Here is a 14161-nt window from a genome sequence, read left to right as displayed (position 1 = left end):
GAGTCACTTTGAGAGGCAAATGTGGTTTGGAGGCCACGTGGGTTGGAATTGGTGAGGCGTATTTGTTTGTTGATGGGGAGATATGGGCGGAAGGGAGCAGGAGGTGACGCAGGGGAAAGAGAAGGACTGCCCTTCTCCCTGGTCTCCCAGGGCATACGACTCATCCACAGTCACAGGACAGGGAATCCGAGTGCCACTGCACAGGTTAGCTCTAGGTCTGTAGGCTGATGTGCTTGATGTGGTTTTGAAGTGGTGGTGGGGGTCCAGAGCCGACAGCCATGAAAGAGTTCTTGAGACACCTTTGGTGCAAAAAGGTGATTTTATTGAAGCAGTGGGACAGGACCTGTGGGTAGAAAGAGCTGCACTGGGGTTGTGAAGAGTGACTGATTATATACTACAGAATTGGGGGGCCAGGTAAGGAAAAAGGGAGGTTCCAAAAGGACTTTCATATGTTCAAGAGGACTCATAAGATACTGAGTCCTTGGTATTGTTGAGCTGGTTGATTTTCCCTCTAGCAAAGTGTTAACATTAAGACAGTAGGGGGTTCCTGGAGGAATGTTATACTCTGTATTTGCCTCAAGTATTTGTCAAGGGGCTGCAGGTTATCAAGAAATTTAATGTTATTTACATTTTCTTCCTGCCTTTGTTCTGCACATCACTAAGGAGGGGAAGGTGATGTTAGGGCTCCAGGTAACTGAGTCTTTGGATTTCTGGAAGTCTGGCTGTTATTATAACATTGCCTTTTTTTGTCACTTACTAAGACATTTGCAAACTGATTTCTATCAGTTAACCATTTGTTTTCCCCTTTTTCCCCTCCCTTTGTTCTTGGACAGCCAGGAGTGTCTGAGGAATGTCACTGTGGGGGGCGGGGGAGCAATTGTTAGCTTGTACTTTGTCCTCAGCATGTCTTTGGCTCCCTGTCATGCTGGTGGGGTGCTCTCCCCCCTTCTCTCAGTGAAGTAGGAAGTGGGCTCAACAGCTGACTGACAACTGACAAGGAGGAGGGTGAATTAGAAGAGGCAATGTGTCAGGGAACACATGCCTTCTTTCTGAACATACCATGGAATCTTTGACCTGCCCTTCCCTCCATCTGGGATGTTTTTGAAGAGGATTTTCATATGGCTGGTGACTTTGTGACATCTGGGCTTAAATGTCACCTCCTCAGAGAGGCTCTCTCTGACCTCGGAATCTGAAACGGTCACCCTGCCATTCACAGTCATATCCCCCTATTTTCATTCCCTGACTGGCATTTGTTACTGCGAGAGATTCAGCTTGTTAATTTACTACTTGTTTACATGTTTATCACTGTATCTCCTATGAGATATTAGCACCTACTAGGCCCTGAACAGCGAGAGAAGTCTCCATGAAGAAGCATGAGGCATTTCTTTTCTTTCAGGGAAAAATACAAATGTGTCATGATAGAAGAGAATAGAACCCAGTTTGGGTATTTAGACTTGAATAGGCCCTAGATTAAATCTGTGTGTGGGAGGGTGCGTTGTAGAGGGTAAGGGTACATCCTACACCCTTGGCTTCATCGATAGATAGCTTGTCACAAGCAGCCTGTACCTTCCTAGGCAAAGGAAGATCTCTGAGTTCTCAAGGCCACTGGGCACTAACTTGAGCTTTAATGCCATTTTCTGCAGGCTTCCTTTCATGCCCAAGGGCATAGTTAGAGGTTCAGTTACCAGCAGTGAATATCATGTGAATATCTGAGCTAAGTGTATCAAGGGAAAAAAAAAAAAACAACCTTTAAAATAGGAAAATGGAGAGGCTGGGCTGAGAAAGAAATCTTTAAGTGGGAAAATAGAGAGGCTGGGATGTACTCTTTAGGCCTTAAATGGATGTCTGAACTGGGCCTAAAAGACCCTTCTGGCTCCGCAGCCAGTGTGGTCTTTTCAATTGGGCTAAAAGAAGTCTGCCAGCCTAGGGGTGCCTGCATGGCTCGGTTGGTTAAGCGTCTGACTTCCGCTCAGGTCATGATTTCACTGTTCAGAGTTTGAGCCCCATGTCAGACTCTGTGCTGACAGCTCAGAGCCCGGAGCTTGTTTCAGATTCTGTGTCTCCTCTCTCTGTCCCTCCCCCACTCACGCCCTGTCTAGCTTAAAAACAAATAAACATATTTTTTAAAATTAATTAAAAAAGGGGTGCCTGGGTGGCTCAGTCGGTTGAGCGTCCTGGCTTCGGCTCAGGTCATGCATGATCTCACAGTCCGTGGGTTCAAGCTCCGCATCGGGCTCTGTGCTGACAGCGCGGAGCCTGGAGCCTGCTTCGGATTCTGTGTCTCCCTCTCTCTCTGCCCCTCCCCTGCTCATGCTCTGGCTCTCTCTGTCTCAAAAGTAAATAAAAACGTTAAAAAAAATTTTTTTTAATTAATTAAAAAAAAGAAATCTGCCAGCCTAGGGGCAAATGCAAAGAGAGTCTGAGCACCTAAAACAACCTTTAGTCTTAGGTGATGGTTTATATTTCTAACAACTTAAAAAAAAAATCCTAAGACTTCTAGGGAAAGACTATAATTAGCCCAAAAAAAAAAAATATTTCTACATAATCTCTAAAAACAAAACAGACAAAAACACATCAGTATACCCAGTTTAAAATAATATATAAAACATTGTATGTTCTACCCCTGTATTTCTTCCCTACATCTCTGAGGATGTTACTGAGGTGCCGAATCACCCAGGATCGAACCAGTAGATCATTCTGTCAAAGGATAAATTAGGAAGTGACTGTATATCTAGTCAGGTGACCTAAGAGCACTCAACCTCCTCTGACCAGGAGACACTAACATAGTGGACAAAATTTACTTCAGAAAGAAAAGGGATTGCACAAGCACAGATTTGATCCACCGTTTTGGGTAAAGCCATGGATACTTTAATCAAACTACCTATCCCCCTGGTGGCAAACACTTTAAATGTGAGGAACCAAACCAAGATGATGAAAGCTAAGGTTTTAATAGACGTCTCAGACAGTTTCTTCCTCTGACTATAAAAAGTGAGTTCATGTGGCTCAGTAGCATGTTGTTATGGGTTCTGTGATTGGTGATGTTTCCTGTTTACTTCTTCAGGAAAGATCCAAGTGACTTGGGCTTACACAGGGACTGGCAGAAACCTGGGGGGGGGACTTCGGTGGTTGTCTGCATTTTTCCCCTGGTTTGTGAAGCTCACCTCACTGACTGACCCATAAATTACAAACCATATAATCTGCGGGGTGGTAGGCAGAGTTCTGGACTGCAGTGTTTTCTGTTTCCCCTTTATTTAGGCCGGAGGAGAAAAAATAGATCCAGAAGAGGCACTGATCTACGAAGAGGATTTAGATGAAGGAGACGGTGTGGAAGGCGAGGTGGAAGAGAGCACAAAGTTAAAAATGTTCCGCAGACTCGCCTCGGTGGCCTCCAAGCTTAAGGAGTTTATCGGCAACATGATAACCACTGCTGGAAAAGTTGTGGTGACCATTTTACTCGGTTCATCAGGTGAGAGTTTCCAGCATGGGTTGGAATACAGGTAGCACTTTGGCGAGTCATGAAAGACAAGGCTGAGGAGAAAATGCCGAAGGAAACAGCCTCATTCCAGAACACCAAACTCATAGCCATAACTTGTAAAACTGGCCACGTGTACACACAACACACACAAATAATTTTTCCTGTTCAGTTCTCATGTTTGTGTTTTTAGTCGGTTTCTTTTTTTTTAATTAATTTTTTTTTTTTTTTACTGTGTATTTATTTTTGAGAGTGAGAGAGCGCAGGAGTGGGGAGGGGCAGAGAGAGAGAGAGAGAGAGAGAGAGAGACAGAATCTGAAGCAGGCTCCAGGCTCTGAGCTGTCAGCACAGAGCCCAACGCGGGGCTCAAACTCACAGACCGCGAGATCATGACCTGAGCTGAAGTCAGACGCTTAACCGAATGAGCCACCCAGGTGCCCCTTGGTTCGTTTCTATTAACCTCCGTAAAGCAATCTTTTTCCATATCTAGGTGATGTTATGTTTTATACGTAGATCAGAAAGACCACCGTTCTCCTCCCCCAGAGCCCGTGAATGGCGATCAGCTACGATGAACAATGTCAGTATACTCTCCAGAGAGCCACATGTGTGCATTCTGAAAGCACGTCTGTTTACACTGGGTCATTAGGAGTCTTAATTTAACTCTCCAGGATATACTATTTTTCTTCCTCAGTTAGATTGTAATCTTGCAGCACAGACACTCACTTCCTTTAAATCTTGGCCGCTGACTGCTTGTTCCATAATAATGTTATCTCCATTTTCTCCCTCCTTCCATCTTGCTGCTGGCGGCTGCTCCAGAGCCACTGGGAAGTTGGGTCCATACCGCTTCCTTGAAATTGCACAAGATGAAACAATGTGACAGTTTTTTAAATACCAAAGTTAAAAAGTGGAAAAGAGAATTGAATTTCTCAAGAAATATCCCAGTATTTTAATGAAGAGTCATTTCAACACGCCCCCTACAAAAGTTTTTAAATGCCTATAAAAAAAATTCCCTCATTTTCCATGTCCCCTTTTGGTAATAGTATGAATCAGATTTCATTGGGTAGGGCAAAGTTTTAGTGAGACTTTGCCATAGATGGAATAATTTTATGAACCCCACTTACCCCCAAAAAAGTAAGTTATTATAAAAAGTGATATCAGGGAGGGGCTCCTGGTGGCTCAGTCGGTTAAGCCTCCAACTCTTGATTTTGGCTCAGGTGATGATCTCAGGGTTCATGAGATCAAGCCCCATGTCAAGCTCTGCCCTGGGAGTGTGGGGCCTGCTTGGGATTGTCAGTCACTCCTTCTGCCCCTTCTGCACTCTCTCAATCTCTCTCTCTCACAAAAATAAATAAGTAAACATTTTTAAAAATGGTATCAGGGTAAGTTGGAATGGGCACACAAGTCTCCCGGAAAAAACTGGGGAGAGAAGTAGAAAGATGGAAACAGGCAAGTAACTGTGCTAACTTTACTGTATGAAAAGTAGATACTTGCTCTGCCAAACAGCACGGGAAGAGTTTCTGGCATCATCCTGTGTTTCCCTATATTAACAAATACCACTTTATGTGTGATCTTTTGCGCAACAAAAATAGTATTAGCTCTGATTTTATAAATGAAGTGGGATTCCCATTTTAATCACTGGACCTACACCGGAAAACATATGAAGGAAATGTCCATCATCTCCAATAGGAACATGTCTCGAGTGGTGAATGATTTCCCAGTTCCATGCGATTTTTATGATCACATCTCTTCTTCCTTAGGTATGATGTTGCCGTCTTTGACCTCATCTGTGTACTTCTTTGTATTTTTGGGTCTGTGCACCTGGTGGTCCTGGTGCCGGACATTTGATCCATTGCTGTTCAGCTGTCTCTGTGTGCTGCTGGCTATTTTCACTGCGGGGCACTTGATTGGACTTTATTTATACCAGTTCCAATTCTTTCAAGAAGCAGTTCCACCCAATGACTACTATGCAAGGTAAGACAAAACGTTAAGACATTTCAAGGACAACCGACTCTCCTTTATGATCTTGTTTGAATTTGCAAGGGTTCCTCTTGATGCCCATTGATGTGTTCCGCAAAGGGTCGGCGGGGATGGGGGAAGCAATGTAGCACTTTCAAGTTATTGAATGACAAAGTCCAAAAGGAAGTGGGAGGTCTCTTCAAATGGAGGTGCTGCTGAGACATGGAAGAGAGGGGAGGCTGCTGTTTGGTCTCAGCTGTGGAAAAAGATCCCAGAAGAACATTTTGCATCAGAGAATAATAACAACATGTTAAAGCATCCAGCCGGAAGATGCTCTCACACACCAAATAGAGCATTAAAAATAATAACAAGGGCAGGGGCGCCTGGGTGGCTCAGTCGGTTGAGTGTCCGACTTCAGCTCAGGTCATGATCTCACAGTTCATGTTTCGAGCCTCGCGTCAGGCTCTGTGGTGACAGCCCAGAGCTTGGAGCCTGCTACAGATTCTGTGTTTCCCTCTCTTTCTGTGCCCCCCACCCCCACCACTCACGTGCACACGCATGCACACTCTCTCTCTCTCTCAAAAATAAATAAACATTAAAAAAAATGTTTAAAGAAAAGTAGTTTAAATGACTCCAGAGGAAAACAATCAGAGAAATCCAGAATGTGGATTCTATAAAGCAAATGATCTGGTCTCTAAAAAAAAACCTCAGCATCATAAAAAGAAGTGTGTGTCGAGGCAGTGGGGGCAGGGACTCCTGTAGTTTTAAAGGAGAATTTGGGAAACCCAGCAACCAGATGTGAAGCCTGACTCTACATTACATCCTGGTCAACCGCAGATCTCTAAAAGACATTTTAAGGTTAAATGGAGACATTTCAATGTTCACTGGTTATTAGTTGATTGTATAGAATTATTGTTAAACTGTTTTTAAATTTATTTTGAGAGATAGAGAGCAAGCACTTGGGAAGCGGCAGAGAGAGAGGGAGAGAGAGAATCCCAAGCAGAGCCCCACGTGGGGCTCTATCACATGAATCATGAGATCATGATCTGAGCCAAGATCAAGAGCCAGATGCTTAGCTGATTGAGCCACCCAGGCACCCCTAGAACTATTGTTAATTCTTATGTGTATGATTGTATTGTGGGCATACAGGAAAATGTCATTATTTTAGGAGATATGTGGTGAATTATTTAGGAGTGAAGTGTCATGATGTCTGCAACTTTCTACTGGTTTAGCAACAGACATGAGAGAGGGAGAGAGAAAGGGAGGGAGAGGCAGGGAAAGAGAAGCAGGAAAGAGAGACAAATAAAATTACTTAAACCAGGGGATTGGCCATTGGGGTATCCATTGTCCTATGTTAACTTCTCTACTTCTGTGGAAAAGTTTATGCCTGGAAGTTACAGGAAAAGTAAACGGGGGCAGAAATGGCAGAAGGGAATGTGAGGGGGGTGAACAGTGTGTGAACAGAGAAATGAGGAACTTGGAATTTCAAAGAACATGAGTCATGCTATCATGTTGAGGGTATAGAGTTGCATCCTTCTTTCGAGGGATCCCCATCTGTTTTTTATGTGATAGTAAATATGAAGCAGCGATGTGTGTGTGCAGACCCACTCACCTTGCTCTTACTGATTCATGTGTAAAATCTGTCTAGTTTGTAGCTATGTCTACCCAACGCTAGGAGAAAATTCAAGTCCTAAAACCTCCTATATTCTGTTAAAACAAGTTAGTACCCAATACACACACAGCGTAACTAATTCTAAACCTATTGGCATAATGTGGAGGTTTAACAAGTGTAATTCAGTCTATAAAGAGAAGAATGTTTTATAGACACATTAAAACTAAGAAGCCACAATATGGAAACAACCTAAGTGCCCGTTGACAGATGAGTGGATCAAGAAAATGTGGAGTGTGTGTGTGTGTGTGTGTGTGTGTGTGTATCTGCGTGTATGTATGTGTATACACATGATGAAATATTATTCAGTCTTAAAAAAGAAGGAAATCCTGCCATTGATGATAACATGGATGAAATTTGAAGACTTTCTGCTATTGAAATAAGTTAGAGACAGACAAATGCTGTGTATTTGTCCACTTATATGTGGAACTGAACAAAAGAGTCAACTGATAGAAACAGAGTAGAAAAGTGGTTGCCAATGGTGGCGTGTTGGAAGGAATGGGGAGAGGATGGTAAAAGGGTATAAATTCATTAATAAGTTTAATAAATTCTGAAGATTATAAGGTGAACATTATAAGGTGAATAAATTGTGAAGATCTAACGTACAGCAGGCTCACTCTACCTAATAGTACTGTATTGTATATTGTATGCTTGAAATTTGCTAAAAGAGTCAATCGTAAAAAAAAATTTTTTAAATGACTAGGTGAGGTCATTGATGTGTTAATTAACTTGATTGAGGTAATCATTTCACAATGTCCGCATATGTCAAATCATCACATTGTACAGTTTAAATATATTACAATTTCACTTGTCAACTATACTGTCAGCCTCTTTAATGGTGCAGATTTATGTAATATTTATTTATTTTAGGCAGTAGTGAATAAACGCTAAATTTCAGTACAGACATTCGTTCTAGGCTAAATGAACCCTTTGGTTTCTTTGAGGCATTTAATTTTGGGTTTATTGAACAGGTATAGAAAAAATGTTTTGTGCTGTTGGAAGGGGTGACTTTCAGGGGGTGAGTTAATTGGGAATATAAAAATATTCCATATGCCAGTAACCCCCAGTTTAAGGATCTTTTCTGCCATCTAGAGACTGATGATAGGAAATACAAGTAATATTCAGAACCACCTTGAAAGCTTACAGTTTCTGTAAAGGATCAACTAACAAATATTTGAGACTTTGTCGCATTTCTTTCAAGAAGCCGTTGTAGTGCAAAAGCAGTCACGGACAGATTTAAAAGAATGAGTGTGGTTCTCTTCCAGTAAAACTGTGTGAACACTGAAATTTGGATTTCATATTAGCTTTCGCATTTCATGAAATATTCTTTTTCTTCGGCCTTTTTCCAGCCACTCAAAAATATAAAAACCGTTGTTGGCTCACCAGCTGTACCCAAATAGGTGGTGAATGAGCTTGCCAACCTACAGTGTAGATAATAGTAGTCCCAATAGGCTAATAATGTACTATCTCTATTATTCACTTGACTTGTCCCAAACAAAATAATTATAACTTATTACAGGTAATAATAATTATATTACCTGTAATTAATAATTACATTTTGTAGATGATCCGTTTAAACATTTTAAAAAGTCCGTTACTATGATCTCATAGAGCTAAGTCATTAAAAGTTAAGTTGCTTGTCAGGCTCTAGACAGTTTGAGCTAAGCAATTAAATATAAATATAAATATAAATATAAATATAAATATAAATATAAATATAAATATAAATATAAATACACTGCCATGTTGTAGATTCCCACCCTCCCCCCGTTAACTTGGTGATAACAAGACATTGCATTTTAGTCCTAGAAAGCTTGGAAATTTACATCTCTAAAACAATAGCTTTTTCATAAGGCACAATTCCAGTGCATTGCTATTAACCCCAAATTATGAGTTAGAAGAAAAAACTGGAAAGTGGCAAACAAACACTCATTTTGCGTGGGCATTTGTCACAAATTTCATAACCACAGAGACCCCAGCGCATATATCCAGCTTCGGATGTGGCTGTTCGTAAAACAATCCAAGCCATTTTTGTCTTCTCAAAAGCTTTCAAATGCGTCTCTGGTCAGAATTACCTTTATTTTTAGAAAAATTGAATTGATTTGTTCATCATTAGGATAATACATATTTTTTGGTGATTATTTGGAAAAATGTAATGAAGGATAAGGAGAACCACCTTTTAAAAATGTAATCCTAACTTCCAGAAATAAATACTATTTATTTCAGGATCTATATTCTCCCAGAATTTTTCCTAGGCATATATGTGCCTTTTTAAAACAAACTTTGAATCATAAGGCAAGTACTCTTTTATAAGTTGCCTTATTCAAGTTCTACATTTGCCCATGTTATGAAATGTTCTTCTAAAATGTGATTTCCATAGGCAGCGAAGTCTTTGAATGTGTAGATATAGTCAGTCCCTGATTTCTGACCATGTAGATTTTTTCCCCATTTTTCCATTAACTTTATTTTTTTAAGCTTTTAAGTTTTTATTTAAATTCCAGTTAGTTAACATGCAGCATAATATTGGTTTACAGTGTAATAATGACTCAACACTTCCATACGGTACCAGGTGCTTCTCACAACCGGTGCCCTCCTTAATCCCCATCACCTATTTCACCCATCCCCCCACCCACCTCCCCTCTGGTAACCATCAGTTTGTTCTCTATGGTTAAGAGTCTGTTTCTTGGTTTGCCTTTCTCTTTCTTTCCCCTTTGCTCCTTTGTTTTAAATTCCACATATGAGGGGCGCCTGGGTGGCGCAGTCGGTTAAGCGTCCGACTTCAGCCAGGTCACGATCTCGCGGTCCGGGAGTTCGAGCCCCGCGTCGGGCTCTGGGCTGATGGCTCAGAGCCTGGAGCCTGTTTCCGATTCTGTGTCTCCCTCTCTCTCTGCCCCTCCCCCGTTCATGCTCTGTCTCTCTCTGTCCCAAAAATAAATAAACGTTGAAAAAATAAATAAATAAATTCCACATATGAGTGAAATCGTACGGTATTTGCCCTTCTCTGACTGACTTACTTCACTTAGAATAATACTTTGTAGCTCCATCCATGTCATTGCAAATGGCAAGATTCCATTCTTTTTTAATGGCTGAATAATATTCTATTGTATAAATATGCCACATCTTCTTTATCCATTCATCAGTCGATGGGCAAGTGGGCTATTTCCATAATTTGGCTATTGTAGAAAATGGTGTTGTAAACATCAGAGTACATGTATCCCTCTGAATTCGTATTTTTGTATTCCTTGGGTAAATACTTAGTAGAGCAATTACTAGATCATAGGGTAGTTCTATTTTTAACTTTTTGAAGAAACTCCATACTGTTTTCCAGAGCGGCTGCCTATGTTTGCATTCCCACCAATAGTGCAAGAGGGGTCCCCTTTCTCTACACCCTCTCAAATGCCTGTTGCTTCTCTTGTGTGTTGTTGATTTTAGGCATTCTGACAGGTGTGAGATGACTTAACGTTTTAGTTTTGATTTGTATTTTCCTGATGATGAATGACGTTGAGCATCTTTTCAATGTGTATTTCGGTCATCTGTATGTCTTCTTTGGAAAAGTGTCTCTTCATGTTTTCTGCTCGTTTTGTAATTAGAGTATTCATTTTTTGGGTGCTGAGTTTTGTAAGTTCTTCATATATTTTGGATACTGACCATTTAGCAGATATGTCATTTGCAGGTATCTTCTCCCATTCCGTAGGTTGCCTTTTAGTTTTGTTGTTTGTTTCCTTCACTGTGCAGAAGCTTTTTATTTTGATGCAGTCTCAGTAGTTTACTTTTGCTTTTGTTTCCCTTGCCTCAGGAGGCATATCTAGTAAGAAGTAGCTATGGCCATTGTCAGAGGGGTTACTGACTGTGTTCTCTTCTTGGATTTTTATGATTTCAGTGACCATGTAGATTTAGATCATTCTTCATTTTTGCCGTCTTCAGTAAAACTGTGGTGTGCACCCACATTACTTCTAAATTTAAGTAAAACTCCTGACGAGCAAGGTGCAACCTCATGTACCCTCAGTTGGGAAGGAGCCTCTGAAGGACTGTTTGGGGCTTACCTCTGCTGTGGGATCTGGAGGTTTCAATGGTCCTGGGCCAATGTTAGGATAACGTGCTGGTTTGTGATTCCCTCACCATGCTGGTATTGTACATTTAAATCCCATACCTAGGTGTAGCACAGATCTGGGGTTTTATTTTTCTCTAGAGAGAGCTCTTCTTTCAACCAAGCGATCATGAGCTTCCTTGTAGCTCCATCCAAACCTGTGATGGAATTTTTCCATTACGTTTATCCAGGGAGGGGTGTTGAGAAGGTGAGTGGGGACCAGCAGCCATGTGGGATGGACAGGAGACCAAAGTTCACATGGAGGCAGAGTAGGAGAGTGATGTTGCCTCAGGGGGAAAATTAGTGATTCTCTTCCATTTTTTCACATAGGAGTCACATGACCAGATGTTTCCAAAACAAAAGTCAGGGCTCATTATTTGATAGTTATGATTGTACTTATGGAAAGGTGAAGACACTGCATTTGAAACGATTATTTTTCCCAAATCTAAAATGTTGTAGCATATTATAACCATATAAAAACATTAGTGATCACACTTCTGAAGTTGATCCAGCAAAATAAAACTTCAGAACAAATCCACAAACTATATAAGATCGAGAATATACCAGTCAACATAGTGTGTTTAATAGAACAGAGCCCTGTGACAGCTGTTCTTCTAGAAGGTCTCCCTAACAAAAATGGTGAGCTAAACAAAATTTGGCTTGGCTAATGCAGTGTGTAATCTCTTCCAAAGAGATTTGTATTTTCAAGTGAATTTTTTAAATTTAGGAGTAGAACCCAGTGAGTGATTCATCACTTACATACAACATCCAGTGCTCAGGTGAATTTCTGTAGACAGCAAACCCCTCCTGTTTTGAAAGACGAAGCAAGAGTAAAGGTGGTGGGCTCGTGTTCACATTTCTCCAGTTGCACATGTGTTTATCCTCACCTGTTTCTCTACTTGTAGGACTGGCCACATTTATGAAGCTTTAAGTCTTAGACCATTTCTCCGCAGGTTTTCTGCATTAAAAGTGCAGAAGGTGTGCTGGGTAGGGATGGGGCCAAGGGCAGGGTTTTTTTCTGTTTTTGTTTTTTTTTTTTTTTTTAATTTTATGTTTATTTTTGAGAGAGAGAGACAGAGACAGAGCATGAGCAGAGGAGGAGCAGAGAGAGAGGGAGACACAGAATCCAAAGCAGGTTCCAGGCCCTGAGCTGTCGGCACAGAGCCCGACACGGGGCTCAAACTCACTAACCAGCAAGATCATGACCGGAGCTGAAGTCGGACCCTTAACTTACTGGGCCACCCAGGTGCCCCGGGTTCCCTGTTTTTTAATCTTGAGTTATCTGGATAGAACAGGTAAAAGTTCTGACTTAGACCAGGGTGGAAGATGTGGCAGGAGACTAAATGCCTACTCTTTTCTTAATTATGATGGAGGCACTTGGAACGCGTACATTGAATTTTCGACCCCATTAATGAACATTTTGTGTATGTCAAGCATTGAGATGAGTGAGTAGGCCATTCTTTTTTGTTTATTTGTTTATTATTCATTTAGGATTTTTATTTATTTTTGAGAGAGAGCGCAAGTGGGGGAGGGGCAGACAGAGGACAGAGGATCCAAGGCAGACTCTGTGCTAACAGTAGAGACCCCTACATGGAGCTCGAACTCAAGAACTGTGAGATCATGATCTGAGCCCATGTCAGATGCTTAACTGACTGAGCCACCCAGGCATTCCTTGGCCATGCTTTAAATTGTCTCTTTTGAACTTTGACTGGCTTTCATTCCAAGTCCTGAACTTTCTCAAGAACATTCGCTGGAGTGACCACAGTCATTGGACTCTTGTTTGCCCAATTCAATGAGTTCATTTGTTGCCTTCTCCACTTTAAGATCTGAAGTTTGAATATGAAATAGGGGGAAGGAATGAGAGAGTTTCAGGCCATTCTCTGTGAAAGGAGGATTCTGTATAAAATAAATACACAACGACTTGTCCCATGTTATCCGTTTTATGTTCTATTTCAGTAAATCATCATGATAAGAAAATGCGTTATGTTTAGTGAAGGAAAAGCTATGTTTATTTCAGTGTAAAAACAATGTAAAAAAGAAAAAGCAAAATCAAAATCTAAAACTCCAACATCATGAGTAAACTATTCTATGAAAAAACATTAAAAAACCAACATTAAGAGTGCGATCTCATTAATTACATTTATACTATTTTTATGCTAGTCATAAAAATGTCAGTAACATGTAGGAATGTCAGTTCTTGAGTTCGAGCCCCCATGTGGAGGTCTCTACTGTCAGCACAGAATCCGCCTCAGATCCTCTGAGGCCCCAGTGCTGTATGTCTTTCTCTGCCATTTGGAGAAAGCCAGTGGGTCCTTTAGAAAATGAAACAGCACAATCAGTTTTTATGTTGGGTCGACTGTGGTTTGCTTTGCTAGCTGTTATAGAATTCAGGTTATTTAAAAGAATGCACTTTTGGACCCCAGCCCCAGATGGCTATGTTGTGCCTGCCTGTCTTGCTTTGGGGTAATCTGAGGTTTAGTTACAAAAACAGCACAGAAAGACTAAATTGTTTTCAATGGAGACCAGTTGGCAAGAATTTCATCTGACAGCAGTCCAGCATGTGGGGAAAAACAAAGGTAAGCAGGCCATTTTCACAGTAAAAAATGTAAATTCACCCAAAGAAGTTGACACTTTTCCTTTGCCTTCCTGCTGAAAGATGGCACTGGTAGGTATCTATCGAACTGTAGAGTTGGTAGGTGATATAATGATAACCAGACTCTGGGTTCCGTTTTTTAAAGATTCTTAGTGGTTAAGTGACTTGTTTGAAGGTCTCAGGCAGAGTTCATTTGCATTTGTCTGAAAGGTGAACAATAGAAGCCAGAAGAGAAGTTGACTTTCCACAGAGAAATGGGAAATCCGTCGAATGTAAATACTTGAACCCCTGAGTCCATCTGGGCAATTTGGAGAACCTTATGGCCACTTAGGATGGTGTGTTGTGGATCCCGGATCCCTGGGAAATAGGGTGCCCTGCCCAGCT

The 14161-nt window shown here is 41.1% G+C and overlaps 1 protein-coding gene across 5 annotated transcripts in view; it reads left to right on the top strand.

Moving 5' to 3' along the window:
• The window catches only part of LOC112868244 (piezo-type mechanosensitive ion channel component 2), a 473665-nt gene that overhangs the window by 278149 nt on the left and 181355 nt on the right, over positions 1-14161 (top strand). For all 5 annotated transcript variants that reach the window (XM_086682446.1, XM_086682442.1, XM_086682443.1 and 2 more), the window contains exons 6-7: positions 3256-3466; positions 5230-5443. In XM_086682446.1, coding sequence (XP_086538572.1) covers positions 3256-3466; positions 5230-5443 — 425 coding nt within the window. The remainder of the gene's footprint in view (positions 1-3255; positions 3467-5229; positions 5444-14161) is intronic.

The sequence above is a fragment of the Puma concolor genome, chromosome D3, assembly GCF_028749965.1.
Source record: "Puma concolor isolate L17-30 chromosome D3, mPumCon1.1.hap2, whole genome shotgun sequence".
NCBI classification, from domain to species: Eukaryota; Metazoa; Chordata; class Mammalia; order Carnivora; family Felidae; genus Puma; species Puma concolor.
The sequence above is the reverse complement of the archived record's forward strand: the minus strand, read 5'-3'. Positions and strand labels throughout refer to the sequence as shown.